This window comes from Heptranchias perlo, chromosome 7 (assembly GCF_035084215.1).
Source record: "Heptranchias perlo isolate sHepPer1 chromosome 7, sHepPer1.hap1, whole genome shotgun sequence".
Lineage (NCBI taxonomy): Eukaryota > Metazoa > Chordata > Chondrichthyes > Hexanchiformes > Hexanchidae > Heptranchias > Heptranchias perlo.
In genome coordinates this window covers 13,681,890-13,709,093 of record NC_090331.1, presented here as the reverse complement: position 1 = coordinate 13,709,093, position 27,204 = coordinate 13,681,890, and the positions used below count along the sequence as shown (strand labels likewise).

Below are 27,204 nucleotides of genomic sequence, written 5' to 3'. Positions count from 1 at the left end.
GAATAAACATGACAAGTCAGATAAATAATCATCATATCGGTCGTCTATCATTGGAGCTTTTCTTGCTCTTTCGTTGACTCATTATGTACTGCAGCTGTTTCACGGTTTGCAGGTTGTGGATGATTTTGGCTAATTCAAGGATTAGCTCATCCATCTCTTGAGGGCACATTCTCTATCAAGGATCCCACTGCCCCTCCTCCAGGCGCACATCCACCTGAAGGCGCCAGCTGTTTCTGGAGGTGACCGGGTTACTTAACCGCCACCCGTCACTCGTAGTGACATAGGGACGGGAGTAGACCATTCAGCCCCTCGAGTCTGTTCCGCCATTCAATTAGATCACGACTGACCTGTACCTCAACTCCATTTACCCATCTTTGCTCCATGTCTCTTGCTGCCCTTACCTAACACAAATGTATCGAGGTCAATCTTTAAAATTTCAATTGACCCCTAGCATGCACAGCCTTCTGGGGGAGCTGTTGTCCAATCATAGGTAATAGATAATTTTTATCACCTGACCTGAACTATTAGATAAATAAAGATAAAGGACTGATTGAAACTTTTACGATTGAAAAGTTTACATCTTGCTAAATGTTAATCTCCACGGTCTTCAAACTGATATTAAGAAGGTAATGGAGTTGACAGGAAGAAAAAAAGATTAAATTTGTTAAGACGGCAGGGGAATTTTGCACAATGTAACATATGACCTGGTTATACTTTAATGTACCAAAGCAGTTTATGCCATATGCTTTTGTTTTTTGGAGCCCAGATCCCCCCAGTGGAATACACATGCCTTTTAGCGCTGTGCAGAAAGAGAGATTATTTCTACCAATAAAGTCATAATCCGAGCCACAATTATCTCACGTAAATTTACAATCTTTTGCTGGGTCAATGATCAGTTCTAATTCAATGGACACTGCTTTGAACGGGTGGAAAATATCTTGGGCAGATTGGGGGGCTCTTGCATTACTGTTAGGGAGGGTCTTGAAGATCCTCAGTCAGCTGTAGGCTGAACATCTCTGCCAGTCAAAGATGCCTGACCTTAGAGGAGGTGTGGGAGGAGGGACATCGATGAGCCAAGCCACATGACCACACTGACCGTCACCCAGAGTATGTCACTGCAGAAAAAAAGACTTTTATTTATAATAACACCTTTCACGACTTCAGGACGTCCCAAAGCACTTTACAGCCCATCAAGTACTTTTGAAGTGTAGTCACTGTTGTAATGAGGAAACGCAGCAGCCAATTTACACTCAGCAAGGTCCCACAAACAGCAATGTGGGATTTGAATCCACAACCTTCTGACTCAGAGGCAAGAGTACTACGGCTGACACCCAAACATATTTGCAGTATGCAAGAGCAATATATCTGGCTCCCATAGATCACACACTCACCTAATTGCCAAAGCCGAGAATGGTACCAACAGAATGCACGCCTTCACCAACATTATCCTCTGCACCCTCAGCTACCATGGATGTCCATCGTTTGATATGATACCTTAGTCTTCCCCATCATAAAAAAAAATTGGACCAGGTGGTAATAAAATGAAGCCAATTTATTAGCCTATAAGTGTGATCTGCCTGTGCCTGGTATGTTTCACCCTGGTGCACCTCCTTGGTGCCTTCTCAAATCTATTCTACAACTCTTTTCAAGTATTTCCCCAGTCGCAAGTGAGGTGGCTGGCTGCTGTACGCCCATGGGAGGATTACTGTCAACAAGGTGACCCTGTACCAACTTGTGCTGGATCCTGAGAATGACCTGCAACCATTTCCATCACGTCCGGTGCTGCTGTGACTGTCTGGTCCTGTGTGCTTTCTGGCAACTTTGCAGCCTATTTAATTCAAAGCTGCTTAATTACAGATGATCTGATCTGTGATGAAATAGCGTAACGATGCAGTGTTATTGGAACAATGTCACGATCATGAGGTGGAAGTTCTCAACGGTATCTCTGTAGCAAGGTGGTAAGGCCATACATATCCTTCCCCACATGCAGGTAGGAAATGTAAGAGAGACATTTGACTTTGGGCAAATGGTGACCATTTAAGGTCAGCATTGGTGGAACCCTGAGGATAAGTCCCTGAACTGCCCACTCAGGTGTTGTGGGGACAAGAGTGGACAGAGGGGGAGTATTATAAGGTAAACATCCCCCCTTCCTCCCACAACTAGCATCAGAATCCACTCACTGAGTTCTCAGTAAGGGTTGAAGTTACAGGTACAGTTGTTCTAAAATACATTCTTTTATTCAGTTGAACATGAATGTTTGCTTTATTTCTGAGGTAAATATTTCAAGTCTTAGTTATTATTCATTCAGCTTTTAAAATCATATTGATCTGGTAATTTATTGTGAAATGATTTCAATTTTTTCCATTTGTTTAGCATTTTAGAATTAATACCTTAAAAAACATACATTCGAATGTTATTGCATTTGTTTCTCATGAACTGTGTGTCTTCCCTCATCATCCAACAACATGACTGGCCGACAATAGATTTGTGTTATCCTGTCTGTTACTTAAAGAAGTTAAAGATTTCTATTATCTTCGCACACACAATATGTATCATTAAAAATGAAAATCCAATGAATATTGAACCTAGGGTCAACTTATAACGAAACCCAGAACGTAACTGGATAATGCTGACAATTCACTGATGCTGTTAGGTGCTTGCTAATGTAATTAAGTGAAAAAATTATTTTACCTTTACATTGTGAATCAAGGCTACGGGTATGTTTTACATTGTGAACCGAGAAAAGATAGCAATGAATAATAAAGTGAATAAGTAATTCCCTGCTGTTGTATGTGCCTTGCTTCACTATAGAGGTTCTCACCTCTGAACGGCGGCAGGCCAGAGTTAAACATGAAGGGAAGCAGGACCTGAGCAGATTTGGTGAGAAGTAGGCCAGAGTAACACTAATTGAGCAGTAGAACAAGAATGAATGTGAAGGACAGTAGACCAGGGTTGAATATGGAGGTCTGTAGAGTAGGGTTGAAAGCGGAAGGCTGTGGAATAGGGTTCAATGAGGAAGGCAGTAGAGCAGGGTTGAATGTGGAAGGCATAGAGTACGGTTGTATGTGGAAGGCTGTGGAGTAGCGTTGAATGCGGAAGGCTGTGGAATAGGGTTGAATGCGGAAGGCTGTGGAGTAGGGTTGAATGCAGAAGGCTGTAAAATAGGGTTGAATGCGGAAGGCTGTAGAATAGGGTTGAATGCGGAAGGCTGTGGAATAGGGTTGAATGCGGAAGGCTGTAGAGTAGGGTTGAATGTGGAAGGCTGTGGAATAGGGTTGAATGTGGAAGGCTGTGGAATAGGGTTGTATGTGGAAGGCTGTAGAGTAGGGTTGAATGTGGAAGGCTGTGGAATAGGGTTGTATGTGGAAGGCTGTAGAATAGGGTTGAATGCGGAAGGCTGTAGAATAGGCTTGAATGCGGAAGGCTGTGGAATAGGGTTGTATGTGGAAGGCTGTAGAATAGGGTTGAATGCGGAAGGCTGTGGAATAGGGTTGAATGCGGAAGGCTGTGGAATAGGGTTGTATGTGGAAGGCTGTAGAATAGGGTTGAATGCGGAAGGCTGTGGAATAGGGTTGAATGCGGAAGGCTGTAGAGTAGGGTTGAATGAGGAAGGCTGTGGAATAGGGTTGAATGCGCAAGGCTGTGGAATAGGGTTGAATGTGGAAGGCTGTGGAGTAGGGTTGAAAGCGGAAGGCTGTGGAATAGGGTTGAATGCTGAAGGCTGTGGAATAGGGCTGAATGCGGAAGGCTGTGGAATAGGGTTGAATGCGGAAGGCTGTGGAATAGGGTTGAATGTGGAAGGCTGTGGAATAGGGTTGAATGCGGAAGGCTGTGGAATAGGGTTGAATGCGGAAGGCTGTGGAATAGGGTTGAATGTGGAAGGCTGTAGAGTAGGGTTGAATGCGGAATGCTGTGGAATAGGGTTGAATGCGGAAGGCTGTGGAATAGGGTTGAATGTGGAAGGCTGTGGAATAGGGTTGAATGCGGAAGGCTGTGGAATAGGGTTGAATGCGGAAGGCTGTGGAATAGGGTTGAATGCGGAAGGCTGTGGAGTAGGGTTGAATGTGGAAGGCTGTAGAGTAGGGTTGAATGCGGAAGGCTGTGGAATAGGGTTGAATGCGGAAGGCTGTGGAATAGGGTTGAATGCGCAAGGCTGTGGGGTAGGGTTGAATGCGGAAGGCTGTAGAGTAGGGTTGAATGCGGAAGGCTGTGGAATAGGGTTGAATGCGCAAGGCTGTGGGGTAGGGTTGAATGCGGAAGGCTGTAGAGTAGGGTTGAATGCGGAAGGCTGTAGAATAGGGTTGAATGCGGAAGGCTGTGGAATAGGGTTGAATGCGGAAGGCTGTGGAATAGGGTTGAATGCGGAAGGCTGTAGAGTAGGGTTGAATGCAGAAGGCTGTGGAATAGGGTTGAATGCGGAAGGCTGTGGAATAGGGTTGAATGTGGAAGGCTGTGGAGTAGGGTTGAATGTGGAAGGCTGTAAAATAGGGTTGAATGCGGAAGGCTGTGGAATAGGGTTGAATGCGGAAGGCTGTAGAATAGGGTTGAATGCGGAAGGCTGTGGAATAGGGTTGAATGCGGAAGGCTGTGGAATAGGGTTGAATGCGGAAGGCTGTGGAATAGGGTTGAATGCGGATGGCTGTGGAATAGGGTTGAATGCGGAAGGCTGTGGAATAGGGTTGAATGCTGAAGGCTGTGGAGTAGGGTTGAAAGCGGAAGGCTGTGGAATAGGGTTGAATGTGGAAGGCTGTAAAATAGGGTTGAATGTGGAAGGCTGTAAAATAGGGTTGAATGTGGAAGGCTGTAGAGTAGGGTTGAATGCAGAAGGCTTTCGAGTAGGGTTGAATGCAGAAGGCTGTAGAGTAGGTTTGAATGCGGAAGGCTGTAAAATAGGGTTGAATGCGGAATGCTGTAAAATAGGGTTGAATGCGGAAGGCTGTAGAATAGGGTTGAATGCGGAAGGCTGTAAAATAGGGTTGAATGCGGAAGGCTGTAAAATAGGGTTGAATGTGGAAGGCTGTAAAATAGGGTTGAATGTGGAAGGCTGTAGAGTAGGGTTGAATGCGGAAGGCTGTGGAATAGGGTTGAATGCGGAAGGCTGTAAAATAGGGTTGAATGTGGAAGGCTGTAGAGTAGGGTTGAATGCGGAATGCTGTGGAGTAGGTTTGAATGCGGAAGGCTGTGGAATAGGGTTGAATGCGGAAGGCTGTGGAATAGGGTTGAATGTGGAAGGCTGTAAAATAGGGTTGAATGTGGAAGGCTGTAAAATAGGGTTGAATGTGAAAGGCTGTAGAGTAGGGTTGAATGCGGAAGGCTGTGGAATAGGGTTGAATGCGGAAGGCTGTGGAATAGGGTTGAATGTGGAAGGCTGTAGAGTAGGGTTGAATGCGGAATGCTGTGGAGTAGGTTTGAATGCGGAAGGCTGTAGAATAGGGTTGAATGCGGAAGGCTGTAAAATAGGGTTGAATGTGGAAGGCTGTAGAGTAGGGTTGAATGCGGAATGCTGTGGAGTAGGTTTGAATGCGGAAGGCTGTGGAATAGGGTTGAATGTGGAAGGCTGTGGAATAGGGTTGAATGCGGAAGGCTGTGGAATAGGGTTGAATGCGGAAGGCTGTGGAATAGGGTGGAATGCAGAAGGCTGTAGAATAGGGTTGAATGTGGAAGGCTGTAGAGTAGGGTTGAATGCGGAAGGTTGTAAAATAGGGTTGAATGCAGAAGGCTGTAGAATAGGGTTGAATGCAGAAGGCTGTAGAATAGGGTTGAATGTGGAAGGCTGTAGAGTAGGGTTGAATGCGGAAGGTTGTAAAATAGGGTTGAATGCAGAAGGCTGTAGAATAGGGTTGAATGCAGAAGGCTGTAGAGTAGGGTTGAATGTGGAAGGCTGTAGAATAGGGTTGAATGCAGAAGGCTGTAGAGTAGGGTTGAATGTGGAAGGCTGTAGAATAGGATTGAATGCAGAAGGCTGTAGAATAGGGTTGAATGTGAAAGGCTGTAGAGTAGGGTTGAATGCGGAAGGTTGTAAAATAGGGTTGAATGCGGAAGGCTGTAGAGTAGGGTTGAATGCGGAAGGCTGTGGAATAGGTTTGAATGTGGAAGGCTGTAAAATGGGGTTGAATGTGGAAGGCTGTGGAGTAGGGTTGAATGCAGAAGGCTGTAGAATAGGGTTGAATGTGGAAGGCTGTAAAATAGGGTTGAATGCAGAAGGCTGTAGAATAGGGTTGAATGTGGAAGGCTGTAGAATAGGGTTGAATGCAGAAGGCTGTAGAATAGGGTTGAATGTGGAAGGCTGTAGAGTAGGGTTGAATGCGGAAGGTTGTAAAATAGGGTTGAATGCGGAAGGCTGTGGAATAGGTTTGAATGTGGAAGGCTGTGAAATAGGGTTGAATGTGGAAGGCTGTAAAATAGGGTTGAATGTGGAAGGCTGTAAAATAGGGTTGAATGCGGAAGGCTGTGGAGTAGGGTTGAATGCGGAGGGCTGTAGAATAGGATTGAATGCAGAAGGCTGTAGGCAGTTTATGCCAGTAGTGACTGGCAGTGGACTTGATTCTCTTTTAGACATCTCGGGTCAGCAGCATTATAAGTTTCTCTTTACTTTGCTCCAAACATATTGTGCTTTAGCTCTGATCTTTAGAAGGCTACCCCCTATTGTAACTGCCACCATTTCTATCACCTGCCACTCTTTCGGAGTGAGACTGCCAATTCAGTGCCAAGTCTTTTACATTGTTGTCTCCTGCTCACTGGGTGCAAGCAAATGCTCCCAAACTCTTTTCACATTGGACACTTAGAGTCAGTAGACAACGGAGAGTTTGAAACAAAAACAGAAAATGCTGGAAATGTTCAACTGGTCAGGAAGCATCTGCGGAGAGAACACACAGGCTGACTTTTGGGTTCAGGCCCTGAATGTCAATTTGCCTGTTCGCACCATGGATACTGTTTGGCCTCCTGAGAGTTTCTGGCACTTTTAGTATCTTTCAAAAGGGAATTGGATGTATACTTGCAAAGAAAAAATTTCCAGGTCTGTGGGGAAAGAGCAGGACTAATTGGACAGCTCTTTCAAAGAGCCGGCGCAGGCAAGATTGGCAGAATGGCCTCCTTCTGCGCGATATGATTCTATCTTTTAATTTACAAGAAAATTAGTTCTGCATTGAATAGTCTAGCTTAGTATCAGCCCACTCAGAATACACTGTGCCAATTTTCAAAATGATATTTATAGATCTATATTACACTACCTGCCATCATCGATATATAATTTCAACAAATGAAGAATCATCTGCTCTTATTTCCAATTTAATAATCTTCCCACCACCCAGCCCTCCCATGTGTATCAGTGCATTAATTTTTGATTATAAAAATCATAGAATGCCATTAAGTGCTGATTTATTTTCATCTTGTGCCGGCAGCGAGTAAGTGTTATCTGTGAGCTGGTGTGTGAATTCTCACAGTGACATGTTTATTGATTCAGGCAGGAGCCAAGTCCGCATTATATTTTTGTTGGACACATTTTTCTATCAAGTTCCATGTGCCGCATTATTGTAATAGCTCTGTTCAGTTGTGATGTGGCGAAAATTGTATTTTTTTTTGATCAGGGACAAAGTTCTGTGGGATGGTTTTCGTAAACTATGCAATCCTTGCTCAAGTCCTCAGCTGATAGTAACCAATCCTGATCTCTGCATCAATAACGGTAGTTCTTTCATTTTTATTTGAGCCCAGTGAACCTGACGCTTTCTAGTTTATTGTCTTTTTTTTATTCATTCGCTTCACTGACTCGGAAGAGTATTACCGTAAAAAAAATCTAATTAAAACAGTGGAACAGTCGGTAGGGTATTCCTTATTTCCTGTGATTCTTGGAACTGGACGAATAGTCAAACAAAGAAAATCACTCTCACTCACAGTAGTTTCATTAATCAAAAGTAATTATTTAATGATGTTATAATTCATATAAACCATATATGTGACTTTCCTTTATAAAATCCTGTTACACATTTAATAATTCGCAACAATGACTTAACAGTAATGACTTAACAATTCATACACACATCAGGCAAATCATTAATACATCTACAGCCTTTAAACCAAGGATTTTGCTCATCAAGGCCTGAGAGTATTTCAGCTCTTCAGCCCACGAGGTCCTCTTCTTCTTCCGAGATGTTCGACCGCTGTGTGCGTTCCTTTTGACTGCTGTGTGGTGAAGAGATTGTTTTTCTCACAAAGTCTTCCTCTTATATTGTTTTTACCAATAGTATGTAGGATTGGGGATGGTCATTTTTTTTTGTCCAATCTCTCCCTGTTGCTATGCCTCAATCATTAACATACCTCAATGATTGACAGTTTAGGTTTTGATCATGTGACTGGAGACCCTTTGAAGTAGGAAAAACCCTGTGTTCGAACCATGGAATGTAAAAGGCCCCTTTACAATCTCTGTTTATGGCCTTTCATGAAGAGATTGCCCCTTTCATTTCTATGCACAGACATTCATGATAGTCCTGATGTCTCCAATTTTAATTGTTTTAGTGGTTTCAAATCCATTCCTGATACCATTTGACCATATGCTGGATGCAATACTATTTGATGTTTCACAAATCCCAGTTCGTTGAACAGATTATCAGATAGAAATGAAAGGCCAATGCCTTTTCACACCGTTCATTGCTTTCCCCGATTCAAAGCCTTTGATGTATACCCTTATTGCCTTTTCTTACATTACCCCCTGCTGTGTTGAAAAGGTTGTGTTTCCAAAAGCCTATGTGTTTTAAAAGCCTGACAACCCTCCAAGCTCAACATTATCCATCTAGCTTATTTAATTAGTAATCTAGATATCTATCCACAGTACGATGTCTTTGATCCCAAAACTCACACCTCTCCAATGCCATCAGTGTCAGTGAGGGAAAACAGGATTTGTGAGAACACAGTTTACCACATTACTGTGTTTGCAGGTTTTCAAATGTCTTTGCTTAAAAGGGGTACAGTTAACCCTTTCCTTCAAATGTCTTTTGTTAAAGGGGTTTTGAACCCCATAGGCCTGATATTTACAAATATAAACTATTCACACTTTATCCAGAGACCAGAGCCTAAAGATGATGCTGTGCAGTATTATCATAGGAACACTTAACGCATTTGTTCCAAATTCCATTGTCTGCATTTTATAAAGAGGCGAGGTTAATATCTCCTTTAAAGAAAGAAAAGACAGACTTGCATTTATATAACACCTATTCATGACCTCAGGACTCCCCAAAGCGCTTTACAGCCAATCAGGGGGAAAAATCTCCAGTGACTGGAGTCATACCTAGCACAAAGGAAGATGGTAGTGGTTGTTGGAGGCCAATCATCACAGCCCCAGGGCATTGCTGCAGGAGTTCCTCAGTGCAGTGTCCGAGGCCCAACCATCTTCAGCTGCTTCATCAATGACCTTCCCTCCATCATAAGGTCAGACAGCGGGATGTTCGCTGATGATTGCACAGTGTTCAGTTCCATTCGCAACCCCTCAAATAATGAAGCAGTCCGAGCCCACATAAAGCAAGACCTGGACAACATCCAGGCTTGGGCTGACAAGTGGCAAGTAACATTCGTGCCAGACAAGTGCCAGGCAATGACCATCTCCAACAAGAGAGAGTCTAACCACCTCCCCTTGACATTCAATGACATTACCATCGCCGAATCCCCCACCATTAATATCCTGGGGGTCACCATTGACCAGAAACTTAACTGGACCAGCCATATAAATACTGTGGCTACAAGAGCAGGTCAGAGGCTGGGTATTCTGCAGCAAGTGACTCACCTCCTGACTCCCCAAAGCTTCTCCACCATCTACAAGGCACAAGTCGAGAGTGTGATGGAATACTCTCCACTTGCCTGGATGAGTGCAGCTCCAACAACACTCAAGAAGCTCGACGCCATCCAGGACAAAGCAGCCCGCTTGATTGGCACCCCATCCACCACCCTAAACATTCACTCCCTTCACCGCCGGCACACTGTGGCTGCAGTGTGCACCATCCACAGGATGCACTGCAGCAACTCGCCAAGGCTTCTTCGACAGCACCTCCCAAACCTGCGACCTGTACCACCTAGAAGGACGAGAGCAGCAGGTACATGGGAACAACACCACCTGCACGTTCCCCTCCAAGTCACACACCATCCAGACTTGGAAATATATCGCCATTCCTTCATCGTCGCTGGGTCAAAATCCTGGAACTCCCTTCCTAACAGCACTGTGGGAGAACCTTCACCACACGGACTGCAGCGGTTCAAGAAGGCAGCTCATCACCACCTTCTCAAGGGCAATTAGGGATGGGCAATAAATGCTGGCCTCGCCAGCGACGCCCACATCCCATGAATGAATTTTTAAAAAGTACTTTTGAAGTGTAGTCACTATTGTAATGTAAGAAATGCGACAGCCAATTTGCGCACAGCAAGCTCCCCAAACGGCAGTGAAATAAATGACCAGATAACTTGTTTTAAAGCTGTGGGTTGAGGGATAAATATTGGCCAGGACATCAGCGGAGAACTCACCTGCTTTTCTTCAAAATAGTGCCATGTCGTCTTACATCCACCTGAGAGGGTAGACAGGGCTTCGGTTTAATGTCTCATCTGAAAGACGGCACCTCCAACAGTGCAGCACTCCCTCAGTACTGCACTGGAGTGTCAGCCTCGATTTTATGCTCAAATCTCTGGAGGGGACTTGAACCCACAACCTTTTGACTCAGAGGCAAGAGTGCTACCAACTGAGCCATGGCTGACACGACTATTAAAATAGAAGACAAAGGAATTAAATATTTGCATTGGCATTTGTACAATAATATTGCACAGTGTAACTTGAAGATTTAAGCTATTTTTAAGTCTCAGACTGCTGGCACATTCAGGGAAGTAACCGTGTTCCTGGGTTGGCATCTCATCCAAAAGGGCAGCAGGGTAGAAACTGGTATTGGTTGCATCCATTTTTTGGGCGCAAAGCATACCAATTCAGCAGTGGGACCGTGCCCTAGCCGGACGCTTAAAATAGGCAATAGGCTGCAAGAATATGTAAATTAGGGACCTAACGCCCGGTGAAGGACCCCTTTGACAAACATGGTCACCTCATGAGCGGGGTGGCCCTCTAACGATTCTTTAGCGGCCCCCAACAAAGGTAAGTTTTTGAAATTTTGTGATCCAAATAAACAGCCGGCGACTTCTAGGTGTGCCTGAAGCAGGCTGTATATGCAAATCGGGGTCCTAACCCTGATCGCACTGTAGTTACATCCTCCAATCAGTGATGGTGCTGCAGTTTCTCCATTGGAGGGAAGGTGTAATGACAGAGTGACAAGTTGAATTTGGCATTTTCCATTATAAATGTGGACATAGAAATTTATAATGGAGAAAGTTGACTGAAAGTCTGTGCTGATGCAAGATTTTTAATGTATAGATAGTCAAATAATAATTGTAATTTACCCTCTGAAAACTTGCTGTGTTGTATTGCCGCATAAATAGCAACGATCGTTATTTCCGCAAAGTGCCAACGTGAAAAATTAACCCGTTACATTTTATGTGGTCTTGCTCATTCCCTGAATATATGAGGGAACAGCATGACATCTAAATTAGGGAAATCATGGGATGTTAACCCTTTTCACAGTAGTCTCGTCTCAGCCAAGTCTGCGCTATTTCTCAGCAACAACCTATATTTCTATAGCGCCTCTCGTGTAGAAGAACATATCAGAACACGTCATAGAAGGTGAAGAGGACCCAAGTGAAAGAGAGGAAATTGGGAGGGGTGAAGGGTTCCAAAGGCATGATCAAAGGGATGGTGTTGGGAGGCTGTCGATGGATGGGCAAAAAGTAGCAAGGCGGAGTGGTTTGGGAGAGTGTTCCAAAGGGCAAGGGAATAGCGGCTGAAAGATCAACCTCTCCTCCCTATAGTGTCTTCTGGTTTTGGGGCTCCATTACACATTGAATAAATTTTCATCAGCAAAGATGAGAAGGGAGATGGACTTCAGCACCATGAACAAAGCATCTCAAGAGTGTCTGATTAAAAATTGAAACAATCTGTTCTAACCTGGCGCAGATAATTGGTGAAGTCCCCTTTTGGAATATTTTGTGCAGCGGAGGGCACCGTTCCTTCATTGGATAGGGTTGAGAGAAGGGTGTCAATTATAGCTCCAGGACCTGGAACTTTAAGTTAAGAAGAGACACTTGAAGAGCTGAACTTACTTTCCACCATCATATGATGGATTATAATTAAGTGTTTAAGGAGTAAGGATTTTTCACTTACATCAGGTTAAAATTGAACCCAAAAACACCTGGGTGTCAAAACCTAAACCTGTCTGAGGAGATTTGAACTTTTACAGTATTACCAAAACATACTAATTTACCCTTGAAATCACATTGCCAATTTTTGAGAATTACAATACTGTTGTGTGTCTATTCCTAATACCAAGATTCCATTATGTGTTTATATGTGAGCTCCCTTTCTACTATAGATCATTCCAAACCCACTGAGGAGGAGGAACCATTACAAAATGCTGTCAAAAGTGATTCTGCAGTCATTGGAGGTAAGGAATAAAGATGTGCTATCATTAAAGTCTTTTAAATGACATAGTTGAAGAAGGGATGATTTGTTGTACGAAACAAACCTACTCGTTATGATGCAATTTTTAAAATTTGTTCTTGGGATGTGGGCCAAGGGCAATTTTTTTTGCCCATCCCAAGTTGCCTTGAGGGCATTAAGAGTCAATCACGTAGTGTGGTATTGGAGTCATGTGTAGGCCAGATTAGGTAGGAATGGTAACTTCTCTTCCTTGAAGGACGTTAGTGTAACATTTGGCTTTTTACAACAATACAGCAGCTTTGATTAATTCAATTTCACAACTTGCCACAATGGAATTTGAAATTACAACCTCCGGGTTACTAGTCACCCTCCTCAATTTTTGTCCCACAGTCCCCTTCGCAGATTTCTGAATGTGACATACCCGGTCATAATAGGCGGCTCATACATCCAGCGTTCCAAGAGAGTGAATGGTAGGAAACACAGAGTAGGTTTCCCTCATTTGTATGTATTTACCAAACACTCACCCACATACGGGCATGCTCAGTCTCCCTCGACCAACGGAAAATGGCAGGTGCCTAGCAGAGCACATCTCTGTGTTGCTTTCCGCCTCCACCGACCCAGAAAAGCCAAAACAATCAGCGGAAGGGGGTAGAGCCAGAGAGCATGGTCCATCTTTTTGAAATTCATACTGGATAGTGTTAAAATATACTCAAAATGGAAGTAAGTAGAACAGAACTAATTGATTACCCAGGGTGATAAAAGAAAGCATCCCGGGGAAATAAAATATGTTACATGATTTAAGAAAACAAGAAAGGAAAATTAGGATGTATATAAAAACAATGCTGAAACAATAATTAGGGCATGAAGTGAAAATTTGAAAAGAAAATTGTATCGGTCATTAGGGATAATTAAAAGAAACTCTGGGTGAGTTTGTCACGAGGACAATATTAAAGAACAAATGGCTCACTCAGGTGGTAATATTAATAAGTAGATAAGTGGAAAGGGAGGGACCTGAGTCTACGGAGAAAGCATTAGTAAGGAGTGCAGTCATCATTAAGCAACTGGAGCATTTGAATTGCCTTAACCTGGTGGAATGCAATTAAGAATAGTGAAGGAAATGAGAGTAGGTGTTAAGTTGTGACACTCATTCTGCAAAACACTTGAAGTCAGCTGAGGTGATTCAAATCTTTTTCAAAAGGCCTGGGGGGGGAATTTTAACCCCCAGGAACGGGTGGGTTGGGGATGGGTGGGAAGTTAAAATAATAGACTTTTGCAACGCGACTGCAACTCAGCTCCAATGCGCTCACTTCCGGGTTTAATGGAGGCTGGTCGGAGGGCGGTGTGGGTGGTGGGTTGGGGGGTGGTCGGAGTGGGATCGGAGGGGGGGTCAGGGGGGCGGGTTGGAAGGGGGACGGAGGGGGGGTCGGATGCAGGTCAGAAGGGGATTGGGGGGTCGGGTTGGTGGGGGGGTTGACGAGCAACGCCTTCTCAGGAGGCGGGTCAGTCAGTAAAAGGCTGCGTGCCTCCATTCTGCCAAAATTTTAATTTTTAACCCTTGGAGGCCAGATTTCCCAAGCAAATAAAAGGAGGTGAGAAGGGCCGGATCCATAAGTTAAGTGTATTTACATCACTGTTTGTGGGCCAGGAAGAGCAGGATTGCTTTCTCCAGCCACACCCCGCGATCTCCGACTCCCCCTAACCACCCCCCAGTGATATCCAGCTGATCACACCCCCACCGATGTCCGACTTCCACCCCCCTCCACCGCCATCGGCCCCTTATCCAAACACCGAAGACCCCGATCTCTCTCCGACACCCCCTCGCATCTAAACCCCAACTTACCTTCTATCCGCTCCCTGGCTGCTTTCCCGCCAGACAGGCAGCCAGCCTGTCAATCATGCTGGCTATCGGGCAGGAAACCCTATGAAAAATTTTAAAACAGGTCCCACCGTTAAATTCAATGGAACCTGCAGAAAATCCTTACCTTTGGGTTTCCTACTTCCAAACCCTCCCCCGCTCCCCGCTCTATCCCCGGCTCCAATTTAATATCTGGACCCTCTTTTCTGATGGGGAGGGGAAATATTGGAGTTACCGTACAATCTGATGGGGCGGGGAAATATTATAGAAGAAGCCGTGTGAGCAATTTGGATAAAGGCAATAAATCCAGAAATACAAGCTTTTAAAGGGAAGTCTTGCCTAATGAGTGTATTGGAATCTTTGGGGAAGTAACTGAGTTGGTGGATGTTATGTATCTTGGCCTTCAGAAAGAATAACATGCCTCTCAGAAGAGATTCATGCCTCGGGCACAAAAATAAAGCAGTTGAACTGGATTATTAATTGGCTAAATAATAAGAAGCAGAGGATGGATATTAATAGTAGTCCTAATTGGGCAGTGGAGTTGCAGTGGATTGTTTTCATGAATCTCAACTTCTTCACAATGTTATCTAATGATCTCAAGAAAGGTAGTGTAATTTAGAATGCCTACGTTTTCAATTGACCCAAAATTGTAGAGAAACTGACATTTTTCAGGGACGCATATTATTCAGAGATCAAGGGATCTCTTTTGGAGAAGAAGGAAAGCTCAAAGTCATTGCACTGATATTGTCTAAGTGACATGGTGACATTCTTGGTACTTAAGGTGATGTTTCCAATGCAGTTGGTATCATTATACTGCAAATTGCATCTGATGCCCATAAATACCTTTGACAAGTTGACGACAATTTTCCAATCATAGCAAAGTCTTTCAATGCTGCAAAATGAAAGCAATTCAAATTGGTGCTAAAGATGCAAAAATGCCTTCACGCAGTAAGATGTACATTAAGGAGTGTAAACAGGTTAGAGTGGACTAATTGACTAAACCTTGAAAGTGTCTTCACATTGTATGCAGCAAAGAAAGAGGATACATAGAGCCAGAGAAAGCAAGTCTGAGGAGATTGTACTGATAATCTATAAAGTACTAGTGATGACACATAAGTGGAACATTGAGGTAAATTTCGCCATTTAGCACACCCAACAGACCTTCGTGAAATGGGCATGCTTAGGGGGTTAAATTCGGGGGTCGCGGTGCGTGATTAATCCGCACCCGGTCATTCCGACGCAGGCAGCTGGTGAGATTCGTGCTGCCTGGTCATTAAGCCGCTCCCAGCGCGAGCAGCCAGGTCTAGCTGCATTGTTCAGTGACTTCTCACCATCAGGGGAGGCCCAGATATCGCGAGAGTGGCTTGCACCTCTTAAAGGCAGCCAGTACCTCTTACTTGCAAAAAAATAAGGTACAGGTCCGCACGGAGTCTGAACGGAGATCAGACATCGCACACGTAAAACACAGATGCAGGTCCCGTCCCTATGTTTAGAAACTGTTGAGTTATGTTAAAACATTGAATAACTGCTAACACTACAAAATCCCACATCCTCCAAATCTGCATGCCAGACCTCCCAATCTGAGTTTGTACCAGGCCTGTGAGAGAGCGTGCACCAAGGTTCTCTGATGATTCACTAGAGGCCTTGGTGCAAGAGGTGGACAGCAGGAGGGGCATCCTATATCCGCAGTGGGGGGGCATGAGGCCCTCCAGACATATGCTCCTGAGGCAGTGGGAGGCAATAAGGGACGAAGCCAATGCCAGGCGCACAGAACCACGAACATGGATGCAGTGCAGGAAGAAGTGGTCAGGAGTGGTCAAGGTGAGTGAGGTCAACTGTCAAGTGGCGTCTCCTACCAACTGCATCACTAGCCGCATCCACTGCTCCACGCACTACACCCCCCATCACCCACCTACCAACAAACTCTTTCAATCAGTACTCAACTCTTCCAATCATATGCTTCCTCTCACCCTCGCACATTACCACTGTTGCAAGCCGCTCACCCACAACTCACAGGTCACACAAACTGGCAGCTATTCAACCATGTCAGGCACATCACCCAAACATCCTGCAGGATACTCACTGACAAATGTCCCGCTTTCTTGCAGGAGAAGATGGCGCATAACTGGAGGCAGTGAGTGGCAGTGGCATTTAGCCCCACGAGCCTGATCTGCAATTCGATGAGATCATGGCTGATCTGTAACCTAACTCCATATACCCGCCTTAGCCCCAGATCCCTTAATACCTTTGGTTAACAAAAATCTATCAATCTCAGATTTAAAATTAACAATTGAGCTAGCATCAACTGCAATTTGCAGAAGAGTGTTCCAAACTTCTACCACCCTTTGCATGTAGAAGTGTTGCTTTCACTCCTGCAGGTCCTGGCTCTAAATTTTAGGCTAGGTCGCTTGTCCTAGTATTCAAGTTTAGGAGACCTCCAAAAACAGATACAAATGCACCAGCAGCCAGAAGCAATAATCCAGTGACTAACCTATAAATCCTGCATGGTTCCTTTAAGTAGCACTGGTGGGGGGTCCTCCAGGCTGTCTACAACATGTTCAGCTCTTTGTGGTTAAGGCAGTGCATTGGCTGGAGCATTGAGTGCCAAAATGGTATCTATCCCTTTAAATCAGTATTGCACACTGATCTAACACATATTCTCCTTACTTTACACAGTACTGGGGTTCGTTATCTGTGCATGTGCAAACACCTTTACCAAGATGGCGTCCGGTGCACATCAGACTAGGAGCGTGCGCCCACATTCCAGAAGCCATTTTGGGACCTTAGGAGGCCGCGTAGTGCCTAAAAAATGGGTGCTATGCGGCTGAATTGATACCCCATACTGTACTGGGAATTCGGATGTGGATATCAGCATGCCCAAACTCCTGATATGCCTTCTCGTTGTATGAAGCTTTCCACCAGGACCATTAAATCATAAAATCTATCTCAATGTATCCAGTTTTGGTCACTGAATTTACAAATAGACACAGGTTGAAAGAGGGACAGAAACTGTACTGGGTTTTAAATCTAAAAGCAATGAAAAGAGACCAACAGAGCTAAATCTGCCTTTATTGGAGGGTAAAGACTGAAAGGATGCACACTTCTAAAAACTAACAATAGGAATTAGGGGATGTGGAGACATTGTAAGTGCTGAACCAGAAGAGTTTTTTTTTAATTGAGAAAGTTGGATGAAGAGCCAAAGTCCATAGTGGAGGACACCATCAAAGCAGAGGTATATCAAGTAGTGTTTGAATGATGCTCAACTTGGAGTTCAAAGCCTGTAGATTGTAGGAGGAAGGGAAGACTAAGGAAGATATGGAGTCCATAGTTATGACCACCCAGGAAAGAATGAGTTCGAGGCCATGTGATTAATCTTGACTTGAACACAATAACAAGGAGCATGTGGGGTGGCATAGAGGTTAGGCAATGCATGAGGGAGAACAAAATGCATTTAGAAACCACAATTATCTAAGGAAACCTACAATTAAATATAATTCAAAAGAGTAACAGACGGGAGGCATTAAAGGACAACATTTTCAGGGTGAAAAGATTTGACAAATCTTTTTCTTGAAGGCTTGCTGTTTTTTGTAAGAAGAAAGTGTTGGGTAAAACTTTTCTTTTGCAGAAGAGCTGAGTTTTGTTACAGCTTCCAGCAATGTGCCTTGTGTCTATAAACAAATAAAGAATGTTTCTCCCCAAAAATGTCCTCTGGTATATCCAAGGGTAAATTTTGCAAGCTAGGAACCTGCAGCAGAGCTTCATTCACTGGAAGTGTAGAGTGGAGAATCAGGTATGAAGGCCAAAGTGTCTGACTCGTGGCATGGCCAGTTTTCTGGCTGTTTCAGCCTCATCTCCCAAATGTTACCCTCCAGTCCACTAAATGTGGACCTAGTTGAAATATTCAGCAAAGAACTGAACAGATTTCTCACTCAGAAGGGGGTAGAGCGATAATAGCATGTTGCAAAGCAGGAAGGAGATGAAAGGAGTATTGTGTGGCTCCTATAACTGGACCAAAGTGAAAGGGCAACCCAGATGGACTGAATGTCTTTTCCAAATCCTGCCTTCTCTTTTAATGCATATTTGTGGTGAGTTTTTATCCTAATTACAGGTGAAAGTTGCCATTGCTAAGGATGGTGCAATTTTGCACTATGGGCACCAATTGTCAACTTTGGGTACTCCCTGGTTGAGTACAGCATGGTCAGACCCAGAGTAAAGTTCTGCCCTAATTATGCCCCAAAAGCATGCTCAGACTCGCATTCCCTAGTGCACCTGTATTAATGTTTCTGTTTCCCATACCAACCATTCTGGTGACGTCTTGGAGTGAGGGAGCCGACTTAGTGCCAAATGATGGACAGTTTTGTGTCTCAGACAAACAGCTCCACTAGTAACTGAGTTACCACTTCCAAACTTGTGTTTGATAGCTTTACCATTAGTAGAGAAAATAAACTTTCATCCCACCAATAGGGACTGCGGTTCACGTGGAGCATAAACCCCAGCATTGGGCTGAATGGTCTGTCTGGTGCTGTAATTTCAATGTAATTCTATACAATTTGTACAATTGCCCAGAGGCATTTCTCATTTCTTGAGTTCTATATCGTGATCACTGCTCCAATGGCTCAGTGGGTGAGTGCGCTGCCATGTGTGTGCCAAGCCATTCAGATTAAGAAGGCTCTGGGTGCAGTCCTGCTATGGGCTGAGTTCGTTGATGTCAGCCACAGTGAGTATTGGGACACAGTTTGCCTTGGCAATCCTAGGCTAGGAAAGAGGAAAAATAATCGGCCAGCATTCCCATTCCTGATCATACCTGGCGATTCCTGCTGGAAGGTGCATGTGTGTGGACATTAAAGGGGGTGATATGGGACTCAGGCGGTAGCATAAAAATGGCCAATAGCAGATCGGCATCTCGTTTTACATTGACTGCACTGGGAAAGAAAATCAGACAGGCTGTAAAATGGGCTGCCGATTCATTATCACCCATTTTGCGTTAGTGCCGAGGACCAATTTAACCTCCTAAGTGAGAACAGACCAGGCCTGGAGATGATACCTCCAGCAATGAGTCGCCTGCCAATACTTGCCGGCTAAATTCACAGACGGCCAAGGTGGCCGCTTGGATGAGGCACAAGAGGGCTGCTGGGTACCCATGATACTGTATCCCAGCAAGATTCAGGGGAGGTGAAGTCTGGACAAACAGAATTGTTCTATGGCAAGCACAGCTGCGTTGAAATAGAGGGATTTTGGTTTCCAAAAAGAAAAACTAAAAGTACATTTCTTTTCTACTGACAGGTGTTATAGCGATTGTGATCTTTGTCATCCTCTGCATCTTTGCTATAACTGGTCGCTTGTTATACCAGAACAAAGGCACCTATCAAAATAACGAAGCAAAAAGAACGGAATATGCTGAGAATGCAGACGCCACGCTGAAGAACAATGCCAATTACCAGGACTCCGTGAGCGAAGGCAAGAAGGAGTATTTCATCTGACAGCGATACGGGCCCTCCTCATTACTACAGTTACAGCAGCAGATTAATAACACTAGAGCAAGGACTCGCTGTCTGTGCTATGAGTTAGCTCAAACAGACTCTGCAGGCTAAGTGGCCAAAAGTTAGCTCAAACTATACGGCACATAAAAAAAGACTGGTTTACACTTTGTTTACCTGACAGGACAGGAATATATTGCTTCCTGCTAACTCTAGGTCAGCTCAGGGGAGTAGAATGAAGAATCCACAAATTTAAGGTTACAATTACAGCAGCTATTAAAAATGTATTGACACTCCTCCTCAGAGTGATGTAAAACATTAATATAAACTTTTAAATGTAACCCGGTATTTGGTTTACCTTCACTAAATTTATTTCTGTTATTTTTTTTTTGCGGAGGGACCGATTTATTTAATTCATTAACCAGGATAACTGCAGGTAAGGTTGAACAGCTGGTTAAGTGCTGGTTTCTGGTGAGGCCTGCATTCTTGCTAAGCAGCTGATTTACTATTGCTGATTTGGTGATCTAATGGACTATAAGATGAAGCTAAGCAAATAAGGTCCTAATTGCTCATACTATAGTGTTAACCTAAAGAACTCCCAGCAGGTTCCCTTCTGAACTGGCACTTACTGTTAAATAGATCTAATAAATCATAACAGAGCATATTCCAATGTATTAAGATCAGAAGTTAAAGTCAGGCAGGTCAACTGAGGAGTTTCAGTTAAATTCCAGCTGTACTGCAACACACCCGCAGGGCCCTAACTCTTGACTCTTGCCCACATGAGCCTTACATTCTCTGGACTTAGGTATGTGGGGTGTGTCCCTCTGGGGAGAGTGCGTGTGAACTCCATATCGAGCAAACAGAAACTCCAGACTTCCTGGTAGGTTGACTGAGACTCCTAAACGCGGTGACGGGTTTCCATTGCCTTTCAGTCACCCAGCTGACCAAACAAAAGTTCTGTTGAAAGATTGATTTTATATTATTTCCCAAAATTTGAACTTGACTTTAAAAAAAAGTGAAAATTTGAAGGAAAAATTCATTGCCACTGTGACAGATGGGAATATGAGAATTGAGAATGATAAAATATTGCCAACTGACCGAGAGGGATGAAATTCACTGCAAGTCAGTAGAACATTTCAGAATGGACTCTAACTTAAATCTCACAAGGGACACTTACAAATATATATATATATATATATATATGCGTTTTAGTCATGGTTAAACAATACAGTTGATGATATAATAACACTGGTCGCTGCACTGCAGACTGGCGATCCATGATACATTAGCAGCGTAGGTGGTTACTGGGCACGTCAGATCAATCTGTAGAAGTGATTATAAACCATGAATTGGGAGCATAAAGTTAAACAGAAGTAAGAGCTAGGTGGAGATACTGAGCGAGGGGCAGAACGAAAGGCAGTGAACAGAGGCAAAGGAAATAAGATGGAGTGAGGCTGAGAAAGAAACTTTGCAGATAGCAGGTACAAAAAACTTTGATCCCCTAAAATATTTCAGGTAGGCGGCATAGTGATACATCGGTATCTTCACAATCTCCTGGCACTAGCGCAGCTTGTTTACAGAGTTCTTATCAATTCGCAACATCTGTTCTATACAGATAAACCACCAGAAAACCCAGTCAATCACAGTTATCACGGTATTTTAAGGATAGAAATGTACAGCATTCAACCCATCGTGCCTGTGCCAGCTGTTTGAAAGAGCTATCCAAATAGTCCCATGCCCCCTGCTCTTTCCCGATAGCCCTGCAAATTTTTCCTTTTCAAGTATATATCCAATTCCCTTTTGAATAGGTTGGCCTTTAAATTGTAACAAACATTAGATATAATTTAATCAAAGAAGGCAATAGTGAACAACATGGAACCGTTATTCCTCAATCTTAGATTCTGTGAAATATCTCCCTGCAGCACAAGCTAACAGTTGTTGAGAACTACCATAACACCTTGAAGAACTACTCTATCTAGGGAATTCCAAAGTATAAAGGGACAATTTCACCCTCCAACCCCCACCCCCCCCACCATTTTTCAGGCCTCACACTCTAGTGGGCCGTACAGTTTGTCGCTCGCTTCGGCCCCCACATCCCCGATTCCCATCCAGAGTTAAAATCAGGCCTTAAGGCTCTGGTTCAAAATTGAAGCCATGATCTGAGTCTACAGATTACCTCCTAAACCAATGATGAAGACCAAACAAGCCCTTTCTAAAGAACTAAACCATGTTCTTAGAGAACGAAGGAATGAATCTGATTTTTCTAGAAGCAGAGTAAATCCCTTCCCTTCTCCCACCCCTACTGCCTCGACCATTTAGAACTGCAAATGGCCAAACAGCACAAGTCAGGGTTGGTAATGTAAAAGGTAAACAACCTGCCTATTGGTTATGTGTAATTAACCATTTCATTAACTATATTTAATTTGTAAATGGAACATTTGACTGAATGATCCACTCCAAAATCAGACACAAATATTTCATTGAGAAAACTGAACAAAAGAATGTTTTATTGGTTGAAGAATCCCATTGTAAATTTAGTACTGCAACAGGTATTCTTATTTATTTTCCATTGGAATATAGGAATGGAAATTGAGATAGTATGAACTATTTGTATTCTCTAAATGCTTGAATTACGATTCAGTGTACGGAGTAAATGTTGTTACAGAACAAACATAAGAATATTAAATCCAAACTTATAATACACGTGTTGGAAGACATTATCAAACTGTAAAATAAACGTTTAACACTCTCATGTAATTTATGTAACACCATGTCACAACACAGATAGCCACTCTAGTCCCACACGGTTGCACACAGATTTACAGTTCCTTCTACCTAGTCTTGTTCATTGCCAAAGCTTCTCAGGCAGAGTTCTTCTCTTCTCTTTCCAGTATGTTCTGATGGGGAAAATTTTTTTTTTTTATTGTATGTATTTTATATATATAAAATATAAACAATACTTAAAATTGTGTTTCAAAGCCTTGTTGCATCAAAACATTCAGATAATATTCATTACTCAGGCCTTGAGTACGTTGTCTAGGATGGCACTCCAGTGCCTTACTGAGAGAGTGCTGCATTGTTGGAGGTACCATTCTTCAGATGGTATATTAAACCAAGGCCCGGTCTCCCTGTTCTGATGGTTCAAGTGGATGTTAAAAATCCCAAGGCACCACTTGAGGAAGAGCCTGAGAGTTCTCCCATTGCCCTGAACGCCATTTCTCCCTCGAGCAACACTACCAAGAACAGTTGGTAGCATCTCGCCTCTGAGAGTGAAGGTCGTGGGTTCAAGTCCCACTCCAGAGACTTGAGCACATAATATAGGCTGTCAATCCAGTGCAATACTGAGTGAGTGCTGCACCGTCAGAGGTATTGTCTTTCGGATAAGACATTAAACCAATGCCCCGTCTGCTCTCTCAGCTGAGCGTAAAGATCCCACGGCACTATTTCGAAGAAAAGCAGGGGAGTTCTCTCCTCTGTCCTGGCCAATATTTATCCCTCAACCAACATCACTGAAACAGATTATTTGGTCATTATCTCATTGCTGAATGTGGGACCTCGCTGTGCTTAAATTGGCTGCCATGTTTCCTACATTACAATAGTGACTACATTTCAAAAGTACTTAATTGGCTGTAAAGCGTTTTGGGACATCCTAAGGTCATGAATGGCGTTACATATGTGCACATTCTTCTTCCTTCTTTAACTGGTTATTCATCTCATTGCTGTTTGTGGGATCTTGCTGTGTGCAACATGGCTGCTGTGTTTGCCTACATAACAACAGTCACTGCACGTCAAAGTCATTCATTGTGTGTAAAGCACTTTGTGATATTTCTAGAGCTGTGATAAACTGTTATATAAATGCAAGACCTTAGCTCTCACCCTTTGACATCATCTGGGTCTCTCAATGTGTGACAACTGATAATTTACTCCCCGCTATTTGTTATCCTAGGTCTTTTAGGTGACTTCCTAGTAAGTGAACACAGCAAATGTTTATAAGCCAACTGTATTACATTATCACAACCAAAACAATATTACTTGTGCTTGAAGCAAACATTGCCATCACTCCAAATGAGTACTGAGTACAGGGGTGGAGGTAGGAAAAATAAATGAAGGGCCATTGCCTTAATGTGAAAGTATCCTGCAAACCTTTAATCCCCCAGATGAGTTGTACATCATTTTCTTCATATGCAAGCTGCATGAGGATGCATTTTCTGTCACTGCCCTGGAAATCAAGAATTTAACTTACGAGGAACACTTTAAGGGAGCTGAGGATTTTTTCTTTGGAAAAGAGGTAACTTTGAGGCGTCCTTATTGAGGTTTTCAGGATTATGAAGGGACTGTTGAAGTTGATTCAGGCAAATTGTTCACTGTGGCAGAAGCTTCAAATACCAGGGATCGTAAGTTAAAACATAGGAAGTTGGGAGGGAACTCAGCCAGAACAAAAACTAATAAAGAGTTATAGAATAAGTTATCAAGGAAGGTCATTTAAGGAGACAGACTAAATGGATTCAAGAATATGTCTGGAGAGAGAAAGGGATGAGGGATAGGATAGGAAGGTGGGTAGTTGGGTTTTAACAATCAAACAGGGGTGGTCTTGTTGACCCTAAATACCATTTCTTGTCCTACACATTCTTATATTTCAATGAGGACTCTTCCCCTTCCTTGCACTCCTCAGAACTGTCAGGCATCTAAGTCCTACCTTCTGGAACCTCTTCCAGAAACTTCCTCACCTTAAGACTTCTCTCCCACCCTTTAAAAGTCTCCTCAGAATAGAGGGGGCTTGTCAAGTGAGGCACAGCCTCACCTAGAATTGTCACAGACAGGCAGTGGAGAATGTGAATGAGTTTCCTATTGATTTGACCAAGGTGTGCTTGCTGGAATGGTTCTTTTCTGTTTACCTGGTGAATTTCAGCAAGCGTTTGCATCAGCTGGTTCACTGTTGTGTCACATTTTGAATGCGTTTATGGCCAGGTCTTTTTTTGGGGGCAATATCGAGAAGAAGGAGTTCAAGATAAAGAGCTGGCTTTGCCAAAGTGATAATTGGCTTCCTCTCCTCCCATCTGTTTATCTGCTCCCCTCTTACTCCCTTCTTTGTCCTCGCATTCTTCTTGCGATGAAAGATAACTAGCGACGAAAAAACGTAAAACGAACTGTGCATGCGCAAAGGACACATTGCCATGGTAACAAGCTGGTTTGGGTATGCCCGTGACTCACCTGTCAACAAAGGTCACCAGTCGCCACTGCCCTAAATCCCGTTCGACTGCGCATTCAGTCAGCTCTCCACATGCTCCTGCTACCACTCAGTGCATTTGCTCCCATGTATAACGTCTTGTGACATTTTGTTATGCTATAGGCTCCTAAACGAATACAGGTGGCTGGCAAAAATTGGAAGGAGGTTTGCTAAATGTTTTTTGAAAAAGTTGGAGGCACCTTTAACAACTAAAATGGTTGAAATCAAACATATTGATCTTTGTATAAACATATATCATTTACAAAAACAAGCTGTAGATTTTTAGGATACAATCAAATTACAGAGTTGATTTCTGGTTTTATGTATTTAACACTGACTGACATTGCAGACTTTGTGTGGAGGAATGTGGAAAAGAACTGGATTTGTTAATTCGTGTTTGTCCTGTTTTAATCGATTTCTTGTTTTCTATATTCGTTGTTTAGAATAAAAATGACAAAACCTTTGCTTGCCCTCCTTTCAAACATACTTTTATTTACGTTGTAGCAAAGTGTGAGTTGAAATTAAAGAAAAAAAATGAAAAGTCGGTAGAAGAAATGATTTTGAGGCCTTTTAAATATTTTGCCTCCTAGGGAAAACGATATTTGTACTAAAAACTAAAACTTGTAGATTTAGTAAAATGGAAATTGTATGATTTGTGTTGTCAATCATCTTATTTGTACAGATGTGATTCTTTCCTCCAAAAATAAGTCTCAGATGTGGGTATCAATCTACCCATCCCGAGCAATCTTAAAGGAACTCCACCTTTACAAGAAAGGCTGAGGGGAAAACTGGCCACAGTTCCCACTCCTGATTGCAACCTCAGCTTCAAACGCACTTGTGTGAACGTCAGTTGAAGTGGGATGGGGCCTACTTGTGATGGTCCCAGTCAGATGTCCCGCTGATAATCGCTGTCGAAGCTCACACATGAATAATGGCCACTTGGGCAAGACACCAGAGGCTATTCTACCCCCATCAAGAGGTTTAAATCCTTCAGGAAGGGAGGAGAGGGGAGATATGGGGCCTGATTATCTCCTCCAAGTTTGTGCCAGGTGCTGATACCAGCTAAGTATCAACATTAAGTTGTTTCTGCCACTGCCTTCCTAAGCTGGCATGACACAGCTGCAACCTAGGAACAACTGATGTTGTCAATGAGCTACTAGGATCTTTGCATGGAACTTCGCTTAATCTTTAGCCAAAGAGGTAAGCACAATTTTTTTCCCTTTTCTTGATAGAAAAGAGATTTTTTTCCCACATGATGCATTTATCTCAGTCGTCAATGCACATAGAAAACCATGGGAACAGGCAGACAGGGTCTCAGTTTCAAGAAAAACAAAATACTGTGGATGCTGGGAATCTGAAACAACACGAGAAAAGGCTGGAAAACACTCAGCAGGTCAGGCAGCATCTGTGGAGAGAGAAACGGAGTTAGTAGGCTCGATTTTCGGACGTCCGAGCGGGTGCGTTCGTGGCGGGGGGGCTCCGAAAATTGGGGTCCGGAGCCCGGCGCCAACCCGCCCACTTCCGGGTTCCCCAGTGATGTGCTTAGATGCGCGCGCAGCCCCCGCATGCGGGATTCCCGCCGGCAATTAAAGCTGGCAGGATCCCACTTAAAGCAATTAATTGGATACTTCAGGTTGTTAGCAGACCTGATTTGTCGGATATTTTAGGAGGGGTGGGATTTTCATCTAAACTGAGCGTGTTTCCCGTACTGGGGGAAACGCTCCAAGTTGAAATGGACGTGTTGCAGCCACCAGCCTGTGGCAGCTGCAAAGGTCCATTTGACAGGTGGGGGCGGGGGGGGTGAACCTCACTCATTGCAGGAGGCCACTCTGTCACTTTGGACAATGTTTGGCCTCCACCACCCTCCTCCTAACACTAAAATTCCACCAACTTGCAACCTCAACTCCGGTGTGCAGACACATTTACCTACATTGTGGACCCCCTCAAACGTACATCTTCTGGATGGCGGCTGCCATAGCTGCAGTCATGACCTCCTCGGAGGGCAAACAGCATCACCAGCCTTGCCGGCCGCGCCGTCCACCTCTGACACGTGGAGCTCCACAACACAGTGCTGTGACACATCCACCTGCACAGCAGGAGAGAGGGCAACCGCAGAGACAGATGCGTCGCAGAG

At 43.7% G+C, this 27,204-nt stretch overlaps 1 protein-coding gene across 1 annotated transcript in view; it reads left to right on the top strand.

Annotated features, from left to right (window-relative positions):
* LOC137323529 (contactin-associated protein-like 5) overlaps nt 1-25,656 on the top strand; it is a 930,346-nt gene extending 904,690 nt beyond the window's left edge. Inside the window, exons 23-24 of the mRNA XM_067987099.1 lie at nt 12,444-12,515; nt 19,650-25,656. Of these exons, the coding sequence (XP_067843200.1) occupies nt 12,444-12,515; nt 19,650-19,846 (269 nt within the window). The 3' untranslated portion in view covers nt 19,847-25,656. The remainder of the gene's footprint in view (nt 1-12,443; nt 12,516-19,649) is intronic.
* The last annotated feature ends 1,548 nt before the right edge of the window (nt 25,657-27,204 follow it).